Raw genomic sequence first — 25,992 nt, 5'->3', positions numbered from 1 at the left:
TGGAGCAGAATGGAGTAGCAGAGAGTAAGAACAAAACTATTGTTGAAGCAATGAGGACAATGTTGTATGATCAGGATATGCCCAAATTTTTATGGGTAGAAGCATGCAGCACAACAGTCTATGTTCAGAATAGGACTCCTCACAGGGCATTAGGTAAGATTACTCCGGAGAGTGTCTTCACCAACAAGAAGCCTGAAGTGAGTCATTTCAGAATATTTGGGAGTTTGGCATACTGCCATATACCCGAAGAAAAGAGGAAGAAGTTGGATCAAACTGCAGAAAAAGGATATCTTGTGGGATATAGCGAGAATGCTAAGGCATATAGAATCTACCTTCCGGGAAATAGAAAGATCGTAGTACGACGGGATGTAAAGTTCATGGAGGACAAAGCTTTTAGGAAATCCTGAGAAATGCCTTTCGAAGAGTAGTCAAAGGATGATCCATTGGTCCAGCCACTTCGACCAGCAGAAACCAACACCAATATTTCTCCAAAGGACAAGAATCCAGAGGCATCACAGCGAGTGGAATCGCAGGAGGAGGAGAAAGTAGATCTACCCACTACTAGTGGAAGAACGAGCTGGGAACTTCAACAGATACTACGGGATGCAGAGGATTTCATTGGAGCTCCTAGGAACGAGAAAAGGGAGCGTAGACAACCAGATAGATACCAAGCTTTGGTGGCTCAGGTTGGAGAACCCTCTAGTTTTCAGGACGTTGTTCAGCATCAAGTATGGGTAGATGCTATGGTGGAGGAATATAGTTCTATAATGATCAATGATGTTTGGGAAGTGGTACCTAGGCCTTAGGACAGATCAGTTGTAGGTTCGAGATGGATCTACAAGGTCAAATATGCTACAGATGGCAGTGTGGAAAAATATAAAGCTAGGTTCGTGGCTAAGGGGTATGCTCAGAAGGAAGGGATAGACTACGAAGAAACCTTCGCCCTAGTAGCCAGGTATACTTATATTAGGTCCATGATATCCATTGCAGCATAGATGGGGTGGGAGATTCACCAGATGGACGTGAAGACTGTGTTCTTGAACGAGGTGATAGAAGGAGAAGTATACATTGAACAACCAGAGGGTGTTGAGACACATGAGAAGAAAAATCATGTATGTAGGTTGAAGAAAGCCTTGTATGGGCTTAAACAAGCGCCTAGAGCATGGTAAGGTTGAATTGATGGTTACTTGCAGAAGATGGGATTTGTCAAGAGTGACCCGTATCCCAACCTCTACTATCTGATTGTAGAGAATGAGCCTCTAATTTTGGTGTTATATGTGAATGACCTTTTCCTGACTGGTTCATCCAGGCTCATCAAAGATTGCAAGAAAAACCTAGCTACAGAATTTGACATGAAGGATTTGGGACGGATGCATTATTTTCTGGGGTTGGAAGTTTGGCAACAGAAGGGTGGAATTTTCCTTGGACAAGGGAGATACGCTACAAATTTTTTAAAAAGGTTAAGAATGCAGGACTGTAGACCCATGGCTACTCCAATGATTACCAACTGGAAGAAGATTGATGCGTCTGAAGATAAAGAAATAGATCCCACCTTGTACAAGCAGCTCATAGGGTCTGTGATGTATCTGGTCAATACTAGGCCAAACATTTGTTACGTTATCAACACCCTCAGTCAGTTCATGGTGGAACCGAAGAGGGCACACTGGGCAACAGCCAAGCATGTTCTTAGATATATACAAGGAACAATCGAGCATGGATTAATGTACACCCGAGGCAATGATATTAGGATGAGTGCGTTCACTAATGCAGAGTGGGCTGGAAGTTCAGTAGATCGGAAAACTACCACTGGGTATTGTTTCAACATTGGATCAGGAATGATCTCCCGGTGTAGTAGGAAACAAAAATCTGTAGCTCTGAGCTCAGCTAAAGCTGAATATATGGCATCTAGCACAACATCGTGTGAAGCCATATGACTTAGGATGTTGCTTGTGAATCTGTTCAGGAGAAGGATGGAAGCGACCAATATTTTGTGTGATAATCAGAGTTGCATCACGCTGTCTGAGAATCCAGTTTTTCATGATCGGTCGAAGCACATTGACTTCAGGTGTCACTTTATCAGAGTCTGTGTCCAACGAGGGGCAGTACTGTTATAGTACACTCTGACAGGAGAACAGGTGGCAAGCATTCTCACCAAGGCTCTAGGAAGAACAAAGTTTTTTTATTTCAAGGAGAAGATGGGGATGATTGAGAATCAGATTCAGTAGCAAAAACGAATGGTGCAATTCTTAAGAGGGACCTGCAGTGCAGCAGTTAGCAATGACAGTGCTATGGGTAGCATGATGCAACATATTGAGAGGGAGTTGCAGTACAAATGTAGCAGTGTCATGGGCAACAATACATATTGCAGCAGCGCAGTGGATGAGGGGTAGCAGGCCGAGCATCAACAACATAGAGGACCGATGTCGTGGATCAGTGTGATGCTTTTGCTGGGAAGTATTGCTAGAGCACATTCCTCGCTAAGAGGGAGTGTTGATTTTTGGGTAGCATCGGATGTGCTCTAGCTCCAAAATTTCGTGGAGGAGCTAAAACACATGAGATCTTCAAGACCCAGAAATCGTTTGGTGAAATTCTACTCGGATTGTATTTTATTAAAATAATTAATATTTTTAATGGGGTTCCTAAGTCTAAACTTAAGAAAATTAAAATATTAATGGGTATTAATGAAAATACGGGTGAGAAGCTTCGAAGGGATGAGGATCAAGTCTAATTTAATCTTAGTCGTTGATTAGAGATTAGATCATGGTCGTTGATATCTCAACAGGAAAAGTATAAAGGAAGACTTGAGAGTCATTTGGAGACACACCAGGCAAATAATAAGTAACTCGAGGGAAATCGATTCTCAAGGAGTAAGAGTTCGATTTCAGAGAGAGAGTTGCATGGTGAAGGAAGAGGAGGGTATTAGCATCAGTCGAAGACTGAAGTGGAGGGGACGTAGACGTGACATAGTGGAGGCTAGAGGGTCTTTTAGGTGTCAGAATTTTTCCAAAGGGTGGAGGAAAATTATCTCAATTGTTTTCTCAGAGGTTTCTCAATGTTTTGCAAATCATTCCTTGTAAAGAGATTGTTGCTGAAGAATAATAAATAAACCCTCATTTTTTGCATTGATTTTCCCGCATTGTGTTTTTACTTAAAATAACTGTGTTGATGTGATTGATTCTTGTGCTTGTATTTCACTGTTCTTTTCTCTATGCTATTATGTGACAACTGTAGTGGAATTTACTTTGATGTTTACTGAAGGGTTTTGTAAATAACTTATTGTGGAAAATAAGTAGGAGAAATAAATCAGTTACTGCAGTACAATTTCGTATTTGAAATTTTCACAACAAGTTGGTGCATCTGTTCAGCTGATTGCTGATAAAACCTAGGGCATTAGGGCGTCCTTTCAATGGGTGCTAGAGAAGAATGCTTTTCTAGAGTTCTAGGGAGTTGTAGCTTTCTTTTCAGTTGGAGCCAGTGTTGCAGGAAATGTCCCCCCCCGATCTAAACCCCGATCCCCAATCCGTACGAATGTGTGGGGGAAGCGCCGTACGAAACGCATTTCAGACTGATAAACATGCTTCCTGGAAATTCCAGAAGCGTGTGATCGAAACGCGTTTCGTACGGCGCTTCGGCCGTACGAAGCGTACGGATCGCAAGCGATTCCGTTCACGCTTCCTCCATTTCTGTCGTGCAGCCAAAAACACACCGTTTTTATTTTTATTTTTTATTTTTTGGCATTTTGAGTTGTTAGGGGTGGGTCCACCTTGGGTTATGGTGAGGAATGAAGGGATTTAAAACCCCATTCATCTCTCATTTTCTCACTTTGAGTTTATGAGAGTTGGAGAGGAGAAGAGAGGAAAAGAGAGGAGAGCTTGGAGGAGTGAAGGAGGAGGAGAAGAGAGGAGAGCTTGGAGGAGTGAAGGAGGAGGAGCTTGGAGGACTTCCATCTACAAGAGCTAAAGAGGTAAGTGCAAACCCCAAACTCCCTTGTTTTTTTGACATTTTTTTTTTGTATTTTTCTCCTCCTTCACCTACTCTTTCCCATTGTTTCTACTTGCTCATTTAATCTATATCCATCTTCCAAGATGGTGTTCTTTTGGCTTCTATGTATCATTCCACTTTTGGTTTTAATGATGGCAAGGGGGAGTAGGAATAGAAGGGAAGAAGCACAAGAGGACAGTGGTCCCAATCCCAGTATGAGTGACCCAATGTATGATGAGGAGGAAGGGTTTGAAGAGGAAAGGGATGAAGTTGAACCTGAAGGGGAAACCGAAACTCTAGAGGGGAAAGTTGCATTAACACCCTTGTGGAAATATGTGACCAAACTTGAAGGGGGAAAGGGTGGTGGAAGCTACAAATTTTTGTGCCCTCATGGTTGTCATGGAGGAAAACCATTTAGTGGTTCATATACCCATGTGAGGAGGCATCTTTGTGAGGTGATGGACAATGATGATAAAAAGGGTGTTGTGGGGATACAAATTTGCCCAAACATTTCATTTGAACAAAGAAGAAAATACATCCAAATAGAGGAGGTTGCACAACAAAAAAGCAAGAAACAAAAAACTCATTTTGAATCAAGTGCAACCTCTAGATTTGGCAACTCATCTCCTCATGGTACTTTTGGAAGCTCTGGAGATAAAAGAACAATAGGGGATTTCCTTAATGTTCTAGGAGTGATGATGTGGATGGAAAGATAGTCTGATTTCTTTGTGCTTGCGGTGTACCATTCAATGTGCTTCGCTCTCCCTATTGGCATGAAATGGTAAAGGCCATCAATGAAGCCCGAAAAGGACACAAGTCCCCCAACTATGAGAAAGCTAGAACAATGTTATTAGAAAGAGAAAAAGCAAAGGTTCAAAGAGCTTTGATGCATTTTACAAATGAGTGGGTAGATTGTGGGGTATCCATTGTATCAGATGGGTGGACAAATATTAGAAACCAACATTTGATAAATGTTCTTGGTGTTTCTGTTAGTGGTGCAGTATTTATTACATGTCATGACTCCTCCTGCATCAGTGCATCTTCCCAAAACATTGCAGATCTCCTATTGCAATCAATCAAAGATGTTGGTCCGAATAATGTGGTTCAAGTGATCACAGATAATGCAGCAAATTGTAAGGCAGTAGGAAAAATTATTGAGCGTACTCATCCACACATCTTTTGGTCTGGGTGCCTGGTTCACACATTGAACCTTTTGATGCATGATATTGTGAAGCATAAATAATGTGGGTGGATTAATGAGCTTTATAGGAGAGAGAAGCAACTCATTAAATTCATCACAGGGCATACAAGGGTAAACTACTTCTATGGCACTTACTCCAAGTTGTAGTTGCTTAAACTTGCAAAGACAAGATTTTCCAGTTATTACCTCACCTTTAGGCGACTAGTGAAGGTGAGACAAGCTTTAACTAATATGGTGTGTGCTGAAACATGGGATGAAATTAACACTGATAGAGATGGTGCTAATGCAGCCAAGGACACTATTCTTGACATGTACTTTTGGTCACAGGTTAAATATGTTTTGCAATTCACCAAACTAATTTATTACATGATCAAGTTTGGAGATTCAGATCGACCAATAATTGGGGAGGTGTATGAGCAAATGGATAATATGTTGGGGCAGAATAAAGACATTGCTGAGCCTAGAGATATCACCTTGTACAATTATATTCGTTCAGAGGTGGAAAACCGATGGGAAATGCTAAATATTCCATTGTATGCATTAGCATATGTTTTGACACCTAAATACTATCATCCATCATGGATTTCAACACTAACACCTGGGGGGGAAGCAGGAGAAAACCACACCAAGATCAAGAGGTTCACAAAAAATATATGATTGCATTGAGTAAATTAGTCCCAGATGAGGAGGAGGTTGCCATGGTACGGAGACAGTTGAGCAACTATACGCTTAACGTGGGTCCATTTGGGAGCATGCATGCAATTAGAGATCGAGAGACTTTTTCTTCTCTTGAGTGGTGGAACATGCATGGAGGGGCTACTCTACTTCTACAGACTTTGGCATTGTGGGTGCTATCACAGGTGGTAAACACTACTTCTGTAGAGAGGTGTTGGAGCTCTTATTCTTTCATCCACAGTGTTAAAAGGAACAGGTTGAGTTTAGACCGGGCAGAGAACTTGCTTTATGTTCATTACAACTTGCGATTGTTGTCCCATTACTGAGATGATGCAAAGACTAATAAAGACCTGTTGATTTGGGACAAGAATCCATAGGAGCCCAATTTGGAGGATGGAGTGTTGCGATTAGAGCAATTAAAGGATGCTCTTATCTAGGTATGTCCATTGTGGTATGAATTTTTCTTATAAAGCATTTCTCTAATTCATGTTTTTAATTTTTTTTGTTAACTAGTGTTTTTTTTTTGTATGAATTTTTTGAGCGGTTCCAAGATGATGATGATCGTGTTGAGATGCCACCCCCATCTAGTCCCTTGGTTCCTAGGTTCCATGGTTCAACACCAATAGCGGGGGGTCGTCTTCATCAGTTTCACTGCCACAACTTCCACATGCACCATCTTCTTCATTGCGACCATGTGGAGGCCTGCCGCCACGTTCTCTTCGTGATGGAAGGAGGAGAGATTAGTAGATATATTCACAATTTACTACTTTTGTCATAGATTAATCATTAGACTTGTAGGCTTGTGAATTTGAACCTTTTTTGTCTTGGCGGTGACCAAGTGACATATTTTGTAAACATTATTATTTGAATTTTGGACATGACAAATGTTGACAGTTGCTCACTTGCTAGATAAATCATAATATGCTCTATGTTTTATGTTTTATAATATGCTTAAAATTTGATGTATGTTTGTAATTGCTAGAATATAGATGGTTGATGTTCGAATAATTAATCATTGATGTACATACTAGTAACTACAATGGAATCATGGATGCCATATCTATCTTGATTTATGCTTTCATGTCTTCTAAAACTAATATGGTATTTGGGATGTTTGTTTTGAGTATAAATGCAAATATATATATATATATATATATATATATATAGCAGATGCTTCTCTTCCTAGATTTTTGGAAAATGACACTTCTGCGTCCCTGCTTCCAAAAAACGTCCCTGTTTCGTCCCCGCTTCATGCAACATTGGTTGGAGCTAAAGATGTAAAGAACATATTAGAAAAGCATTCGGTGGTTTTTGACCTGGAGGGGGTTTTCCACCTAAAAGCCTTTGTGTTCATTGTTGTTGATTTTAGATAACAATGTTATGTTCTATGCTTCAGCGTAATTTACTTCAATGTTCCTTATAAGCCCTGAAAATTTCCAATTATTTTCAATAGCAATCACATTAAATTATACACATTGACAGTAAATGTAGATAGAACATAAAAACATATGCAAAAGACAAGCCAAGACAAGAGGACACAAGATGTGGCAGATGCCAGTGGAGGAACCCTTTGATCAAATATTCTTATTATTCTTCAATAGTTCAGCAGAGAGAGAGAGAGTACAAATATCAGAATTACATGTCCAAAACAATTCTGCCAAATCAGCGGTCAAATCAATAGTCAATGCAACCTGAACAAAAAGGTCAACGGTGGTCAAAGCTGCCCCAAAAGGTCGTCCAACTAGCTTGGTCAACAACAGAAGAATGCGGCCAGCCAAGGGAGTCAAAGTCAACCCAAAAGCATCTCGGTCAACCCAGTCAAAGTTTGCTGTAATTATGCAGTCAAAGCAAAAAGTCAATGTTGCAGTCAACACAGTGAAATAATCCTCAATCACCTCGAAATTCGTGCCAAAGGATGCGGCCTGCAAAAATCAAAATTTTTCCCACAAAACCGAAGTCAACGCTGGTCAAATACTCTAATTCAACGTTGGTCAACGCATGCCCGAATCTTTGAAATTTTCGGCCTTCAAAACCAATCAAGAAATCTGTCTTCTTCCACACGTGCAAAGTAGAGAGACTCCAAGTTGTACGAACCAATCAAGAGAGGAGAGAGAAGATGATGTGATGAGTTGAGATGATGTCCAAATGAGAGAAGGGTCACTTCTATTTATACACTTCATTGAGGGTGAGGAGACACATCTATTGGGCTTCATGAACCTACATTTGACTAAGGCCAACCCTGACAATTTTTCCATGAGAATGAATAAATTCAAAGTTCCATTTCTACTTGTCAGAATGAGATGATCTTTATATCAAAATTGTACCTCTCGAAAAGAGGAATCCAATGCAATAATCATCTCCATCATATGAGCTGTCCTAATGTGGAAGTTGGCCTTAGTTGCCAATTTTAACACTTCCTCTCAACTAGGGAGAATTCCACCTACCAATCCATCTGTCATCATGCCATATTGTCATCCTGTACTATCCTTGTAATCACTGCCCTGCTCTTCTCTGTTGAACCATGAAGAAATAATGAAGAAGAGGTGATCGAGAGTGAGTCATAGGATCATACCACTCTCCACTGACTAAAGTCAGTCCTTGATCCCAGATCAAGTTGTTGAACACAATGCATCCTAGTCATAGGGAGTACGACAATACACAATGCGTCCATCCGTAGTGTTGTGGCCCCTAACCATCTTTTCCCAACTCATTGGCCAGATGAGAGGTACTTCCCATGAGTCTCGAACTCTATGGGTAGGATATGTGCTGGGGAATTGGCAGGAGAATGTGAACCACTCATCCTGCTCATATGCCATAGGAGAAGGTGAACCACTCATCCTATGCATATGTCAATCGTAGGGGAAGGTGAACCACTCACCCTACATACATGTGTCCGGGTAGGTGAAGGTGAACTACTCACCCTACACACATGTCAACCATAATGGGGTATCATAGGGGAAGGTGAACCACACCCTGTATCTAGCACACCACTAGGGGAAGGTGAACCACTCACCCTATTGTCGCTCATAGCTCCAAGAAGTAACCCAAGCCCCCAAGAGCTCCCAGAGCTCAGTGTCCAACTCATACGGGACCCTCATAGGAGGGTCGTTCCATGACTACAAGTCTTTCTCAAAAGGTTAAGAATTTGACCTTCCCCAATGGTTTCGTGAGAATGTCGATGACCTGCCCATCTGTTTTAATGTGTTGGAGCCTTTTTTCTCCCCGTTGTACCATTTCCTGGATAAAGTGGTACCTGATATCAATGTGCTTGGAGTGGTGGTGGAACACGAGATTCTCTGATAGGCGAATCCCACTCTGGTTGTTGCGGAAGATCACGGTGGTATCCAACACATGCTCGAATAGCTCACTGAAGAGCTTCCTCAACCAAACAACTTCACAACAGGCCATACTTGCAACAACTTATTCAACCTTAGCGGTGCTCAAAGCAACCGATTTCTGCTTCTTGCTCATCCATGATATTGAAGCAGACCCAAAGAGAAGCAACATCCAGACGTGCTCTTACGACACACCACACTGCCAGCCCAGTTAGCATATGAATATCCATGTAGCCTCAGATTCCCGACAGTGTATCTCAGTCCATAATTGATTGTGCCTCAAAGATATCTCAAGAGATTCTTGGCAGCAATCCAATGAATATGATGAGGTTCGACCATATATTGACTCAACGTGTTCATAGCGAAGCATATGTCAGGGCAATAGTTGACCAAAAACATCAGGGTCCCCACAAGTTGACAATACTCGGTACGGTTTGCTAATTCGTGCCCAACAACACTTCCACATAGCTTCTTAAAGTTGAGTTCCATCGGAGTAGTCACAGACTTGCAGTCCACCATCCCACATCTCTGAAGTAGCTTCACAATGTATTTTCCTTGAGAAAGGAAAATCTCACCTGGCTTTTGGCAGACCTCCAGCCCTAGGAAATAATGCATCAGTCCTAGGTCCTTCATCTCGAATTCAAAATCCAACTCCCTCTTGCATTGATAAATGAGAGGGTCATCACCTATCAGAAAGAGATCATCCACATAAAGGACCAAAATGGGAGGTTTGTCCTTTTCAACCTTAAAGTATAGGTTCAGGTCAGCATCACTCCTAGTGAATCCCAACTTCATAAGATAGCTATCGATCCTCTCATACCAAGCCCTAGGGGCTTGCTTCAACCCATAGAGGTCTTTCTTCAACCTACATACATACATGTTTCTTACGATCTTGAACCTCGAACCCCTCGGGTTGTTCCACATATACTTCCTCCTTAAGCGAACCATTTGAGAAGGCAGTTTTGACATCCATCTGGTGTAGCTTCCATCTTTGCGAAGCAACAAGGGCTATAATTGAACAGATGGTGGTATATCGGGCAACCGATGCAAATATCTCATCGTATTCTACTCCTTCCTTTTGAGAGAAGCCTCAAGCTACAAATTTGGCCTTGAATTTCTCAGCACTCCAATCAGCTCCATGTTTGATCTTGTAGAGCCATCTCGAAGTGACCACTGACTTGTCCTTGGGTTTAGGAACCACATCCTAGACATAATTCTTCATGATCAACTCATATTCCTTGTTCATTGCATCCTTCCAAACTTGTTGCTTCACGACTTCTTCGAATGTTCAAGGCTTAGATTGTACAATGGTACTCATGTCAGCTAGGTACCCTTAGTACCTGTTTGGCTTCTTGCTTTCACGAAATGCCCCCCTTGGTGCAATATGTTTCTCAACATCTCCAAGAGTATCTTTGAGCCACAAAGGTCTTTTCCTTGAAGTAGTGGGCTCACTAGGAGGTGGATCAATGGGATCCATCGGACCTTCAACATCGAGCATTGGTTCATCAGACAGAGGTTCATCCTACTTTTTTGCATCGACATCATCATTGTCCTTCCTAGGAATAGGAAGATCTCAGATGTGTCTAAGAGAATAATCTTCTTTGAAAGTGATATCATGACTTAATTCCACTTCCCTTTGACTAGGCACATAGATTCTATATGCCTTTGAAGTTTCACTATAGCCCACGAACGTTCGTTTCTTCCCATATGCATCTAGTTTGTTTCTTTTCGCTTTCGGCACATGAAAATATACGAGACAACCAAAAATACTAAAATGAGAAACATCAGGTTTCTTACCGATGAAAACTTCTTCAGGTGTCTTGAAGTCGAAAGATTGATATGGGCATTGGTTTTGGACATACACAATGGTGTTGGCAACTTCTCCCATAATAACTTCAGAAGATCTTGGCCATGAAGCATGGCACGAGTAGCTTCTATGATAGTACAATTCTTCCTTTCGGCAACACCATTTTTTTCAGGAGTATATGCAGTAGTGGTCTCTCCCTTAATGCCAACTTCTCTACAATAGTCTTTGAATTCATTAGACTCATAATCGGTTGCATTATCAGTCCTCAATATTGTGATCTTCTTCCCTATTTGATTCTCGACCAAGGCTTTGAAAGAGTGGAACCATTTGAATACTTCATCCTTCTTTAAGAAATAAATCCATGTTTTGTGAGAGAAGTCATCCACAAAAATAACATAGTATAAATATCCACCTAAAGATGTCACGGGAAACATATCTGATAGATCAAAATGGACCAATTGTAGAATATCAGTGCTTTGAGTTTCACTTGAGGGGAATGGCCCCCTTGTATGTTTTCTAGCTTCACATCCCTGATAAACACCTTCATGATTCAAGTTGAATTCGAGCATCCATGTGACCATCTTTCTTACATTGGGTAAGGATTTGAAATGAAGGTGAGCAAATCTCTGGTGCCATAATTTGGATTGAAGAGAAGTATCACAAGTCATTGCTCCCAACAAACTTCTTCCAACCTGATGAAGACCTTCAACCCTGAATCCAAGAGTGAATGTATCTCTTGGGTTCCTTTTCCAAACACGAACCTTCTCATCAATAAATGTCACCTTGAAACCTTTATCTTCCATCGCAGAAATACTAAATAGAAACCAAGTTCTTTTTCAGATCAGGTACATATAGCACTTCTTGTAAGTGGAGGGTTTGACCTTGATTTAAGTGAAGAGTAACGGTCCCAATTCCTTTCACGGGATAAGTGGCATTATCCCCAAGTATAATTTCCATATTCGTGTTCTTTTCAACCAAGTTTGAGAGGGCCTCGTTGTACCCAGTGAAGTGCCTTGAGGCACCACTATCAATTAACCAATGATCCAATGTATCTAGAGGAGAGGCGGTGGAGAGGGCAGAAATAAGATAAAAATCCTTTTGCTTTACACCAACATTAACTTCTTCATACCTGGAGTTTCTCGACTTCTTGGGAGGACAACCATTTCCATTTCGAGCAGCGGGAGCATTCCTCTTTCCTCTGTTATTGAACCTGTTGTTCCTTTGATTGCCATTGCCTTTGAAGTTGTTGTTATTGTTGTCATCATCTCTTGGAGTATCCATTTTATGAGTACACTCTCTAGCGAAGTGGCCAAACCTGTTGCAATTGAAGCACCTTCCTTTTCTTCCTTCTTTGAATCTCAGCTTGAACCCTTGACCTTGATTCCTTGGACCAACATTGTTCCGTCTTAGAATGAGTGGAGAAGGCAGTAGGATTGTTTCCATTTGAGGGCTTGTCTCTTTCTATCATCCTTATTTCTTCTTGAGTGCATCTGGCCAATAATTCATCAAATCCCGAAATCCTGTCATTGTTGAGAATGGTAGTGTTGAACACATCCCAATCTCTTGTAAGACCTCCAAGTGCAATAAGAGAGAGCTCCCTGTCACCAGTGACTTTTCCAATAGATAGGAGATCATTTTTTGATCTCGGTAATCCTCATGAAGTAGGATTGGATGGATTCTCCTCTATCCATCTTGATATCTTTCAACTTATTCATGAGAAAGAGAACTTGATTTGCGCATTATTTACTTTGAACATCCCAACCAAATTTTCATACATCTCCTTAGATGATTCCAAATCAGAAATATAGGCAACCAAAGGCTTATGAATAGAATCAACAATAATTTTCTTAGCTTTAACCTCACCTTTCTTGTACTTTGTTTGTGCAACAACGGATGCATTTGAAGGAGGCTCTGCGATTCTTCCTTTTACATAGTCCATGGCATCATTTTCTTCCACTCTCTAGCGAAGTGGCCAAACCTGTTGCAATTGAAGCACCTTCCTTTTCTTCCTTCTTTGAATCTCAGCTTGAACCCTTGACCTTGATTCCTTGGGCCAACATTGTTCCGTCTCTTAGAATGAGTGGAGAAGGCAGTAGGATTGTTTCCATTTGAGGGCTTGTCTCTTTCCATCATCCTTATTTCTTCTTGAGTGCATCTGGCCAATAATTCATCAAATCCTGAAATCCTGTCATTGTTTAGAATGGTAGTGTTGAACACATCCCAATCTCTTGTGAGACCTCCAAGTGCAATATAAGAGAGCTCCCTGTCACCAGTGACTTTTCCAATAGATAGGAGATCATTTTTTGATCTTGGTAATCCTCATTAATTAGAACTGGATGGATTCTCCTCTATCCATCTTGATATCTTTCAACTTATTCTTGAGAAAGAGAACTTGATTTGCGCATTATTTACTTTGAACATCCCAACCAAATTTTCATACATCTCCTTAGATGATTCCAAATCAGAAATATAGGCAGCAAAGGCTTATGAATAGAATCAACAATAATTTTCTTAGCTTTAACCTCACCTTTCTTGTACTTTGTTTGTGCAACAACGGATGCATTTGAAGGAGGCTCTGCGATTCTTCCTTTTACATAGTCCATGGCATCATTTTCTTCCAACGTCAAATCTAGATTCATCTTCCATGCATGATAGTCGGATTTGTCCTTAAGCTTGTCCTCGTATTTGAAGAAAGATGTAATCATCATTAGGACTAGTTCCGAGTCCTTGTCCAACAACTCCGATTAGTGATTTCTTTTCTTCACTCTTACTTGGGCTTTGTCTTCCCCTGAGCTCTGGTACCATGTTAATTTTAGATAACAATGGTATATTCTATGCTTCAGCACAATTTACTTCAATGTTCCTTATCGACCCAATTACAATTTCCAATTATCTTCAGTAGCAATCACATTAACTTATACACATTAACAGTAAATGTAGATAGAACATAGAAACATATGCATAAGACAAACCAAGACAAGAGACACAAGATGTGGCAGATGCCAAGGACAAACCCCAATGTGGGTAAACCCTTTGATCAAATCTTCTTATTATTCTTCAATAGTTCAGCAAAGAGAGAGAGAGTACAAATATCAGAATTACATGCCCAAAACAGTCCTATCAAATCAGTAGTCAATGCAGCCCTAACCAAAAAGTCAACGGTGGTCAAAGCTGCGCCAAAAGGTCCTCCAAGCAACTCAGTCAACAACAGAAGAATGTGGCCAGCCAAGGGAGTCAAAGTCAACCCAAAATCAGCTCGGTCAACCTAGTTAAAGTCTGCTATAATTCTGTGGTCAAACCAGAAAGTGAACACTACAGTCAACACAATCAAACAATCCTCAATCACCTCGAAATTTGTGCCAAAAAATGCGGCTTGCAAAAATCGGAATTATGCCCATAAAACGAAGTCAACATTAGTCAAATACTCCAAGTCAACGCTGGTTAATGCATGCCCTAAGCTCTGAAATTTTCGCCTTCAAAACTAGTCCAAAAATCTATCCTCTTCCACAAGTGTGTAGTAGAGAGTCTCCAAGTTGTACGAACCAATCAAGAGAGGAGAGAGAAGATGATGTGATGAGTTGAGATGATGTCCAAATGAGAGAAGGGTCACTTCTATTTATACACTTCGTTGAGGGTGAGGAGACACATCTATTCGGCTTCATGAGCCTATATTTGACTGAGGCCGACCTTGACAATTTGTCCATGAGAATGAATAAATTCAAAATTCCATTTCTTCTTGCCAGAATGAGATGATCTTTGCATCAAAATTGTACCTCTCGAAAAGAGGAATCCAATGCAATAATCATTTCCATCATATGAGTTGTCCTAAGGTGGAAGTTGGCCCTAGTTGCCAATTTTAACAATTGTGTACTATTTATTTAATGTTTTGAATATTGCTAAAGAATAACTAATGCTCTGAAAAGATTAACAAGTTACTAATTGCTAAGAAATACTGATTCATCCCCCTCTTAGTATTTCCAACATATCACAACCATACAAAAATGAACACAAAATAGAGGCTCCAAGTCAGTGAAAAACCCCTCCAACGAGAAAACCCAGAAATAACTTCTCTTCTTATAGAATCAATTCGAAGGAGACTTCCAAGACCAAAACCTAGACCAAAGCTACCGCCAAGAACCAAGCCAACCTTTAATCATCCTTCCACATCACAAGACAAAAGCAATGAAACAATATTCTTCAAAAGCAAAGCTCTTCAGGCCTTTTGGTTCCCCAAGAAGAATCTGCCACTATTCCTGCAACCTTCGGACCAGAGTTATGCCTAGAAACCCTAGGTTTCTCACATGTGTGAGTTGAAGTAGGAAGATTTCAGATCTCCGAAACCTTTTAGGGTTTCTTCCCTTCTTCGCTAGCCTTATCCTTGTTCTTCTAAGACTTTTGCTCTCCTTTCTAATTGCATATCATATCCAAGAGATGTATGTGTGATGTGTGTCTAAAGAGGTCAAACTTTCATCTTTTCATAGCTTCCCAAGAGGCTTGAATAGCCCTCTTTAGGCTAACTTCTCCTTGCCCGGCCAACTTGGTCTTGGGAGCCTTTTAGACACTTCTAAATTCAAAATAATTTTCCTTTTCTTGATACAAGTCCCCGAAAGGGTCTTTTACAATGTGACAATGACTCTTTGACTCATGAATACCCTCGAAGCATTCAATGGATGCTTGACCTAATGACAAAGTGACTTGAGCATGAAACCCATGCTTTACAAAAATCATTTTCTTTCTTCTTTTGACAGATACATAAGAACTACATCAGGACATGAGTCAAATGACAATTATGAAGACCGAAACTAGTTACATTTCCAACACTCCCTCTTAACTAGGGAGGTATTCATAATTGTCCAACTGGTACAAGGACAATACTCCCTTTGAAAAGTTCTTATAAGAAGAGTCAAATTGATAAGTCATCCATAAGCATCAACATTATGATCAACCAACACTGTCTTTGAGGCCTAACTAGACAAGCTTTACTTCATTCAAGAACATTATGATGGGAGGCTTTACATGTGATACCTCACTACCTCTACAAGGCACATACCCCATCCGAATGTCCACAAGGTATGTCCTTTTAGGACTATTCTTATCTTGGATTTCCAATCTTAAATCCTCAAAGAATATTTGTCCTCTTCGAACACTCTTGTCTTGGACACCTGTCCTATCCTCAAAGAGTGTCGGTCGCTTTCCTTTCTTGGATGTTCTATCCTCATGGAAATCTCAGATGCATATCCAATCCTCCACTATTCTTTCTTCAAGTCCTTCACTTAGACTTATGACTGTTAGTCCTGGTCAAGTGCATGACACATGAAGAAAAGAATGTACATGTGATGTCCAACATCACTCCCTCTCAACCAGCGAGGATATCTCTATTCTCCTTTTAAATTGAGAATAGATCCTTGCTCCTATTCAGGGAGACTCATTTACTCCCTCTCAAATCCAGAGGATATTCTTGACTTCCTTTTCTATTAGAGAAGTCATAACCATAAGCTCTCATGCTTGTTTCCATATCTCATGCTTGTTTCCATACTTGTTCTACATGGCTCCCTCTTTCCTTCGCATCTCATTGTATCGAGCTTCTTTCCTTCCTAGGTATCATGGAGCCATCTTCTTCCCTCAATCTTGTGACATGTACCAGGTCATCAATTTTTACACATCACTTCTTGTCAATGAAGAAAGTGATATCTTTGATTGTAGTACAAACTTTGACCTTCAGGTTATCTTCTCGTACTGCTATCTTTGAATCCCAAGATGAGTACATCTTGACTTTACAGTTGCCAGGTATCACATATTGAGCTTCCCTCAATATTCTTCTTGTATTTCATCCATATAGTTGAACTTGCCTCAACTATCATCATGTATTCCTGCAACATCCTTCCAGGTAGCAACACAATATGTTAACCAGATAACCAATAATAATTGGTAACATCAGACTTACCTCATCGTGACAACTTTCTCATCATTAACATCTTCAAGGTCCATCTCCACATGAATCTTCCTTCATGCATCAGAATGCCCAAGGATCGAACTCAATTACCAAGTTACCCTTTTCTTTCAGAGATTATACTAGATGCTGATCACTAATACACACACACACACACACACACATATATATATCCAGTGAGAAAGTCTTAGTATTCTATCCATTCTAGAGTAAGTCAACTTCATCTTCATAGGCATCATAGAACCAAATAAAAGATTCACTATGCATAATTTATGACCAACTTTTATTACAGGATTATTTGAATCCTACCCAAAAGTTACTTTAAACATGCATTCTTAATCTTTCACACAATCAACTCGCTATATGTATTCCATAAGAAGTTTGCAACTTGATCAACTGCACTCCTTCATCCCTTTAAGAATATTGTTTCCAAACAAATGGAATATGTACTAGTCCTTGTCATAATGCTTTTTCCAAGAACCTCCTAAGTGATGGTTCTTATAGGATCTTGAGGATCCATCTTAGCAAAATAACTACCTCTGATATAATGTTAGACAATATATAGATGAACATTATGCAAAAGGGTCTCAAACTTCTCATTCTTGAATCTTGAAAGTCCAAATGATTCTTACAAAGCAATTCAAGTAGACTCTAAATATGCTACTATCACGTGCTTCTATCCATGATGCCATACCAAAACAAGATTCTTCTAGAAAATACAACGATGCGTGCTTACTCCTTTAATGAAATTGTTAGCATCAATTCGTTCAGGGTCCTTATAGTTCTTTCCCTCCATCATGCTCATCATTAACAAGCACAAGTACTAGTTTGCTTAGCCATCCTTCTCATTTTGCTTCCTTCATTATGTACCTGCAATATTCACCGACAAGTACAACCAAGCAAAAATATACAAATACAAGAGCATGATATCAATTTTGACGATGTACGGTTTCTATGGATTTCTTAGAAGGTATATTCCTAGGGTTCTTAAACACAAACCCTAAAGTCCTTGATATTTCCCTTGGAGACATCAACCCTTAGGGTTTTAATGTCATATACTAGGGATTATCCAATTCCACCCTCGCTAGGGTTTACCATATACCTTAGATCTTTTCTTGCAAACCCTAGATATCAAGAGCAAGGGCTTCTATGAGGGAACAAGTCAATTAGGGTTTTTCACTTAATTAGGGCTTTCTAATCCAAGTCCTATCTAGGGTTCATGAACCCTAGATACTAAAACCTTCAATGCCTATAAACTCTAGATTTAGTCATACAAAGCATGTTAGGAAACCCTAATTACTTAACAAACCATTTATAACTTGAAGTGTACATAAAACAATTTTGTACATACCTCATTCAAAAATTCAATGACTCATTCTTTCAACAAAGGTTCCCATACCTTCTGTCCTGAAGAGCTTACTGCATATAGCTTAGTCAATTTTCTGTATTCAAAGGTTCACTTCAATTGTAGGCTTGCTTCAAATAATCCCAAGATTCTTGGCAAGAATCTTTCAAAATGCTCTTCCCAAGGTATCTAACTGTTGCTCCTCTTGAATTTGGGTAGGTATATGCAACATATGCTATTACAAATCCTCAAACTACAACTCCTGTCTTCAAACGAACTTTGAATAGGATACCACACTTCTTCCTTACTTTGCAAGAAGTCTGGTACCTCTATCAATTCTTTTGAAGCTACTGAAATTTTCACTGTGCTCTTGGCCCTCAAACTAGGGCTTCAAGTAAGCACAAAAATAATCCTTTTACTTCTCCAAAAGGCGCTGACTAGTATCCTCTTCAAGATGCCACACTTTATTGAACTGTGGAACTACTTCTATCCTTTGGATTACTTTACAATTTTCGGTCTGAAGGTGACTTCAGCCCTATGGTTAGGGATTTGACAACCATTAAACATGCCTAAAATACCTTTAGAAAAATTGAAGCCTTTTTCTTTCCAAGGACACCTCTTTGCTGGCATAAAGGCCATTTCCAGGAGCTTTAATTTTGTGACTTCAGGTCTTGTCTTTCTTTGCAGGATCCTCGGCCTTTTATTACCTTCTCGAATTTCTGAGGTGAACTTTTTCGGCCTCTTCAAAACCCTTGGATTTATGTGCAGAACTTCAACCTCCTTTTCAGAGGTCTGCTCTATAAGATGGATGCTTAGAAAATGACTTTTTCTTGCTTGGATTTACTTCTGGATGGCTCGGTCTTCAAGACTAATGGTAGACAATCTATTCTTTTTGGCCCTTTTAGAGCAATGCAAAACCCTTCTAGTGATCTTCCAGCTGCCAAGACTCTTGACCTTAGTTCTGATACCATGTTGGAAAATCGATTAGGGAAACAATGTAATTTGACATTTTCTCACTTGACTGTTATTTGTGACATTATGTTCTTCTTCTGGATTATGCTTATGTTCTTATCATCAAATAAATGCCAAAACAATGAAGATTGCAGCCATACAACAATGAATATCACAGCCATACAAAAATGAACACAAGATATAGGCTCCAAGCCAGGGTAAAACCCCTCCAAGGGGAAAACCCAGAAATAACTTTTCTTCTTATAGAATCAATTCAAAGGAGACTTCCAAGACCAAAGCCTAGACCAGGGCTACCACCAATCATCATTCTCCATCACAAGGCAAGAGCAGTGAAACAATATTCTTCAAAAGCAAGGCTCTTCTAGCCTTTCAGTTCCCCAAGAAGAATCTGCCACTATTCCTGTAAGCTTTAAACCTAAGGTATGCCTAGAAACCCTAGGTTTCTCATACGTGTGAGATGAAGTAGGCAGATTTCAGATCTCCGAACCCTTTTAGGGTCTCTTCCCTTCCTCACTAGACTTATCCTTGCTCTTCTATGACTTTCACCCTCCTTTCTAATTGTGGATCGAATCCAAGAGATGTGTGTCTAATGAGGTCGAAGTGTCACCTCTTAATAGCTTTCCAAGAGGCTTGAATAGCCCTCTTTAGGCCGATTTCTCCTTGGCTGACCGACTTGGTTTTGGGAGCCTTCTAGACACTTCTAAATTCAAAATAATTTTCCTTTTCTTGATACAAGTGCCTGAAAGGGTCTTTGACTCTTTGACTCATGAATACCCTAAAAGCATTCAATGGCTGTTTGACCTAATGACAAAGTGACTTGAGCATGAAACCATGCTTTACAAAAATCATTTTCTTTCTTCTTTTGATAGATACAGAAGAATTAGATCATGACATGAGTCAAATGACAATTATGAGACTGAAACTAGTTACTTTTTCCAACAGTTTTCAACCAAAGTCAAATTTCATAACTTTTCTAATGTGAAAGTGTTTCTTATTCTCACCTTCCAGTTAGTGTAGTTTAAACTTTGTTCCCATCAGTGTCTCAGGGAACACAGGTCTGGGTAATGACATAGCGGTTGAAATTGGCTTTCTACAGTGGACACTCTCAACGGTTTAAATTGACTTGACAGTCTACACTCCCTGATGGAAATTTTATTTATTGAAGAAAAAAACTTTATACCAGTAGAGAAGTAACACTTTCAAGTCAACACAAAATCATATATCAAGTAATATAAAAGCACTTTAAGAACCTTAGGATAAAAAATTCATCATTTCTCCATAGAAATCCATCCCTCATGATCCCGTATAACAACCCATCGACATTTGTGCTGGTTATTCTTCTTCATTGGCTATTGGGGCAAAGAGCAATAGTGGGGTTTACAATCTTCCCGAGTGTGGTGGTGGCGTCCTCAGCATTCCCATCTACTTATGGACTTTTAGCTAGCGGTGACTTGCTAAGGCATATAATCCCAAGAAACGTTTTGATGGCTTCTTGTTGTATAACTCCAACAAACTCTGGTGACTTTTTTGTAAATTGCATCTTGTTTTAGATCAACATCTCTTCATCCGATGACTTCATTTAGGCGGGTCACAACATCAATAAACGTTTTCTGGGTGCTGAGGAACAGACTTCTCGGCATGCAATTTTTAATAGTTAGCACTGAACAGTTAACTCACATTGGGCTCAAAATGGATATCATCTTTCTTGACCCGCTTCTTCTCCAATAAATTTAGGCTTCTTCAACAGTGTCCTTTTGCAGGACGTCTTAAATCGCTCTAACACCTTATAAAAATGAAGTGAGTCTTCACCATAGTAATGAGCTGAGTCCGAATGCATAAGATTGTTCACTAATTGCTCTTACATTCAAATCAAAGATATCTAGTACATGTAGAATTGATTGGAGGAAAAACTTCCCACAAATCTGGTAACAACCAGAGACAAACATCTACAGTTCAGTGATTGAAAAGTAAACCTTAGCATCCTATAAATCAGCTAAATGGGAGGGGCAACATTGAGACAGTTACCTATTAACTAGCTAGCAGAAATCACTAACTGGAATGGGCATTAATTCTAGCACCCTTTTAGACAAGAATATAAAGAAAAGGTGAAAGAGAACACCCTCCTTTTACTACTCTCAAGGTAGAGAAAATCTGGGTGGTCATTTCATTACTTGAGATTGCTACATTGATACTAGTTCCGAGGACACAACCAATCCACAAGATATTGTGCCATTCAATGCTAGCAGGTCCAATATCAAGTACAGTTCTGCCTAGATATGCCATTTAGGCCTGGCATTCACAATAGAGATTTGATATCATTAAGTACACTCACATGCATTTCTCTCTAAGCAAGCCCATGTTTAGTAGCATTCAATTCCTTCGCTTTTAACATTATAAATAAACCTTATGATAATAATGTCTTCGGACATCAACCAAACATTCTATTACGGTGAGCAATAATCAATGACATTACAAGGCTTATTTTAGTATATCACAAGTGCATAGCCTTGCTTTTACACATAATGGAATTTCGGTTAATTACGTTGAAGATTCATAATTTGAGCTTGCACCTATAACATAGCAGTTGCCATGGGACATAGTTAGCTGATAAGCGGACATTTCAACAAAGATTATGGAGTGCTGAAAAATTATAACATATTATTTTCACCTAGGATGGACCAAGGTTCAACGAAAAATTAAATGGCATTCTATGACCCAATCAACTGTACTCTTAAGCCCCTTGAGGCTGGATATTTAAATTTTTGCATGGTCTAAAGTTATGCCTAACCTTAAATGAAGAGTGTTCTTAGTGTGTGCAGGGCATTACATGGGATAAGACTTTGCGCTTCTATTGGCCATGCCCAAGGAAATATTAAGAAGTGGAGTTCCCATGATTCTTTGCTATTCCTTCTCTTCTTGCATAGAGCAGCAGCTATTTCTATTTTTTTTCCATGGTTTACCTTTTGTGTTTTTCTCTACTCTTTTATCTTTATTTTAATTATTTTTGTTTAAAAATTTCCTTTGGCACCCCCACATTAGCATTATGGTTTGTACATTCTAGTTGCATTGACCTATCTTGGTTGTATATTAATATAATTTCTTTCATCCATTCATTCTAGTAAATGCATTTAAACTTTCCGAGGCTCTTTAATTTGATTTTTCGTGATATTCTTTAGAGCACTTAATCAGTTGGTTAAATGTAAGGGATTGTTGTGTAATTACAACCTCCAATGCCTGTGTTGCACTATATTGCAGTGATGTCAAGTTGGTTATCAAATCTCTTATTTAACACGTATTGTGTGTTTTCCACGAAGCATTGCTTTGAAGCTAACGTTACTCAGGCTATACAGTCATTGAAAACTTTAAAGTAAATACAGATGTATAAGAAGAGCACAACCTTCAAATGGTTGTCATAGGCGTAAATAAGTTGGCTTGTAAGGCCTGTTGTATCATACTTAACCCAGTCTGTGGATGGAAGCTACCCCGATTTTACGTATGGATATTCTGTAGTAGGATGTTTAGATAAAATAGATTCTTATGATCCCTGTCACGAATGAAATGAATAAAAAAATATTTCTTTCTTTAATCTATCTTTTTATCATCCTCATGATTTGTAGTTTGTCTGAAGGCCATATTGATAGCTTATAATTAAAACCCTCTTTCAGACTGATGAATCACTTGTATTGGATCGTGATAACATATCTAGGTGCTGTGTGAAATAACCTGCTCCAATTGTTTTGGCAGTTATGAAGTTCTTCTTACTTTGGACAAAAGAAAGTACAAGTATGGACCCGTATATTACTATTTCTTCAACACATTACTTATATGCCTGCTTGTTTTCAATATTTACTGGTGGGTTTTAATATACCGAGCGTTAGTCAAGCAGATAAAATCAAGAGGGAAGGTCGACGATGTGAGATCAGGTGGGTTAAACATTTGTAAAGTATTCGAACAGTGCACTCTGTTGTTGGGTGAGGTAAGCATTGACTATTATGTTAATATTGCAGATTCTGAAGATGAGGAGAAGGAAGACTAAAAAGGAGATGCAATTAAAGGGTTTTGGTATAAGGTATATTGGAAACCACTGCTTTGCTGACAATAAAGGTATAATCAGTTGCGAGGAGCCATAAGCATGTATATATGTCTCGTGGGCCTTGTATTGTGATGCTTGATTGTATTGTCCGGAATTTACAGCCCGGAAATATTTTACTTCTGAAGCTGCCCAAGGCTTTATTTATGTTCTTGACATCATATATAAATTGTACGTTGTAATTTTATATTGAGTATTGCTCCAGCTTATGTCTGGAAATGTATCCTTTTTAATGTCCTTTTGTTCAGTACTTAATCTTCATTATGTGTTCTGCTTCTTAGGAAATCTGAAAGCGAAATCATAGCAGTCTTTTGGTTGATAATGGAGATATGTTTATAAATTTTTTGGCCTCAAGGCTCAAATTGTTGTCGGTGTCTAATCTTCACTTTCTATTTTAACTTATTAAATATGCAGTTGTTTTCCCCTTGTCACCATTGGAATTCCTTGTTTTTTCACTAGGAGGTACATGGTCATGTTTATGAGAGGGGCCATCTATTATTTTTTTTCTTCCGTTCCACTTGTATGGTTTTTGTTAAACCAAGGCTGCTTGGAAGCGGGAGTGGGAACAACAATTTGCAGAGGCTTCCGGGTCCGGAGCGTTGTTTATATAATATATATTTTTATATATTTGATGCATGTATGTCAACAAATACATGTAGAATGATAAATTAGCTATAAAAAACATAAGAACATGGATTAAACCATATAACATCATTTATCTAGTAGGAGAAGTATTAACCACCTATGAAATCACTTTCACTGCCAATTTCACCAAAGGTCCACCGATGCCATACATTTCCCACCATTCAACATGATCCAATCCATTTCTATCATCGATTGCATACAAAGAACCAAACTTTCTAGTTTAACTAAAGTATTTGCGTAATTCTCCATGCAATCTAGCACACTCCTCCTTGCCAGGGACCAACTTTTTAATGCTAACATGTACCCCCTTTGTACGTCTGGGTTTGTATTGGGTTTTTCCTAACCCCACCCTTATGTTAATTTTTCTTAGGGTTATATTGTTCTTTTCTTTGATAATTGCATCCCATTATTTCCATATTCAATTCACCTCATAGCATCAAAACATTATTCAGATTTGCATCATTATTCAACAGCATACACAACTATATAGAAAGATCAATATCATCATCTATGCAACGGAACATAAGGGATCAATAGAAGAAAAACATTCACACATAGAGACACCAAGATTGGTCGAAGACCAAGACAAAACCCACTATGGGGAAAACCTTTTCAAACTCTTCTTCTTATTAGATAGTCATTAGATGATTCAACAAAGAGAAAGCACAATGATTCATATTGTGAAAATTTCATCGATAGTAACAACTGGAAATTATTCTTCTAATTGTTAATTTAATTTAACAATTTATTTGCCCATACAAACAACAAATAAGTCTCTATTGCAATTTTCACAAATAAACCACGGAAAAAAAAGAAATGTTGGAAATTGAGAAAATTCTTGCACACATGTACACACACACATTAAAGATGACACAATTATTTTCGGACAATTGTCCCTGGAAAAACCCAAATTGGGAAAACCGGTGTAGGGGCTGAGGGTTTTTATTATTATGCAACAGGGAAATCTGAGTACAATCTATGGATGCCCAACTGGCAATTCAAAATACAAGAAAATCTAGCCAAAATTGTATAAGGGAATTTCCCTTCTTCCACAAACAACCCTGACACAACTCTCCTTCAGAAAATTAGTCCTCCTAGACCCTCTGCATCAGCTTCTGCGCAGTGCTTGCGCAGACCCTATGACATTTGGCCTCTGAACTGCCTCTAATGAAGTCGTTTTTCCTGTCTCTACTAAGGAAATTTCTTCTCTAGCACTTTGGAACCTTTGTCCGACCTTTGGAATTGAAAACGATTTTTCCTCCAGCTAAATCAAGTTGCTATTTTGAAGCAATTGTGCAGTCCTCGACATTGCTTCTCTGGGAATAACTCGTTTTCCTTGCTGCTGCCTCTCCAGATATGAGAACTTCCTCTAGATCATTGTATTTGCTTTGATCTGTGGCTTTTCGGCAACAATTGTTGCTCTCTAGAAATCGATCTACCAGGGAAATCAAACTGTTGAAGTGTATTCTCTATCACCACATCGATCCCTTCTTATATCTTCTCGTTGGGACTCAACGACCAAGATAAATCTTAATCGATCGCTCAAATCATTTATGTATTGATCTGTGTGAGTTTTTAGAGAATTAATTAATTTCAATTAATTAAGTCATTTCTAGGTGGAATTTCAAAAAACTATTTTTGGGTTTTGGAGATCTCATGTGTTCTAGCCTCTCCACCAAATTTCGTGGCTAGAACACATTCGATGCTACAGAAACTAACACTCCCTCTTAGCAAGGACTTTGTTCTCTCTAGTGTTGCACATCCTACCATAACACCCAATCTCTGTATCACCTTTTGTCACATTGTTGATGTCTAATTGCCACTGCCCACCAACTAGTGTGTAACCTTGATGTTGCATCTGTGTTGCTGCTAACACTGTTGTACTGCTGCCAAATCTGCATTTGCATTGCAACTCCCTCTCATCTATTGTTGTTGCAACTAGAACTACTGCAAACAATGTAAACTTTGAAACGAGAACTATAAATTCAAAA

At 39.2% G+C, this 25,992-nt stretch overlaps 1 protein-coding gene across 3 annotated transcripts in view; it reads left to right on the top strand.

Annotated features, from left to right (window-relative positions):
- LOC149260880 (ASC1-like protein) overlaps positions 1-23,603 on the top strand; it is a 192,014-nt gene extending 168,411 nt beyond the window's left edge. For all 3 annotated transcript variants that reach the window (XM_089421233.1, XM_089421227.1, XM_089421229.1), the window contains 2 exons: positions 23,011-23,189; positions 23,274-23,603. In XM_089421233.1, the coding sequence (XP_089277359.1) occupies positions 23,011-23,189; positions 23,274-23,302 (208 nt within the window). In that variant the 3' untranslated portion in view covers positions 23,303-23,603. The remainder of the gene's footprint in view (positions 1-23,010; positions 23,190-23,273) is intronic.
- The last annotated feature ends 2,389 nt before the right edge of the window (positions 23,604-25,992 follow it).

The sequence above is a fragment of the Pinus tabuliformis genome, chromosome 6 (assembly GCF_031772625.1).
Source record: "Pinus tabuliformis cultivar Carrire ecotype Pingquan chromosome 6, CPIR1, whole genome shotgun sequence".
Lineage (NCBI taxonomy): Eukaryota > Viridiplantae > Streptophyta > Pinopsida > Pinales > Pinaceae > Pinus > Pinus tabuliformis.
Note: the sequence above shows the minus strand (reverse complement) of the source record. Positions and strands in the feature narration are given on the sequence as shown.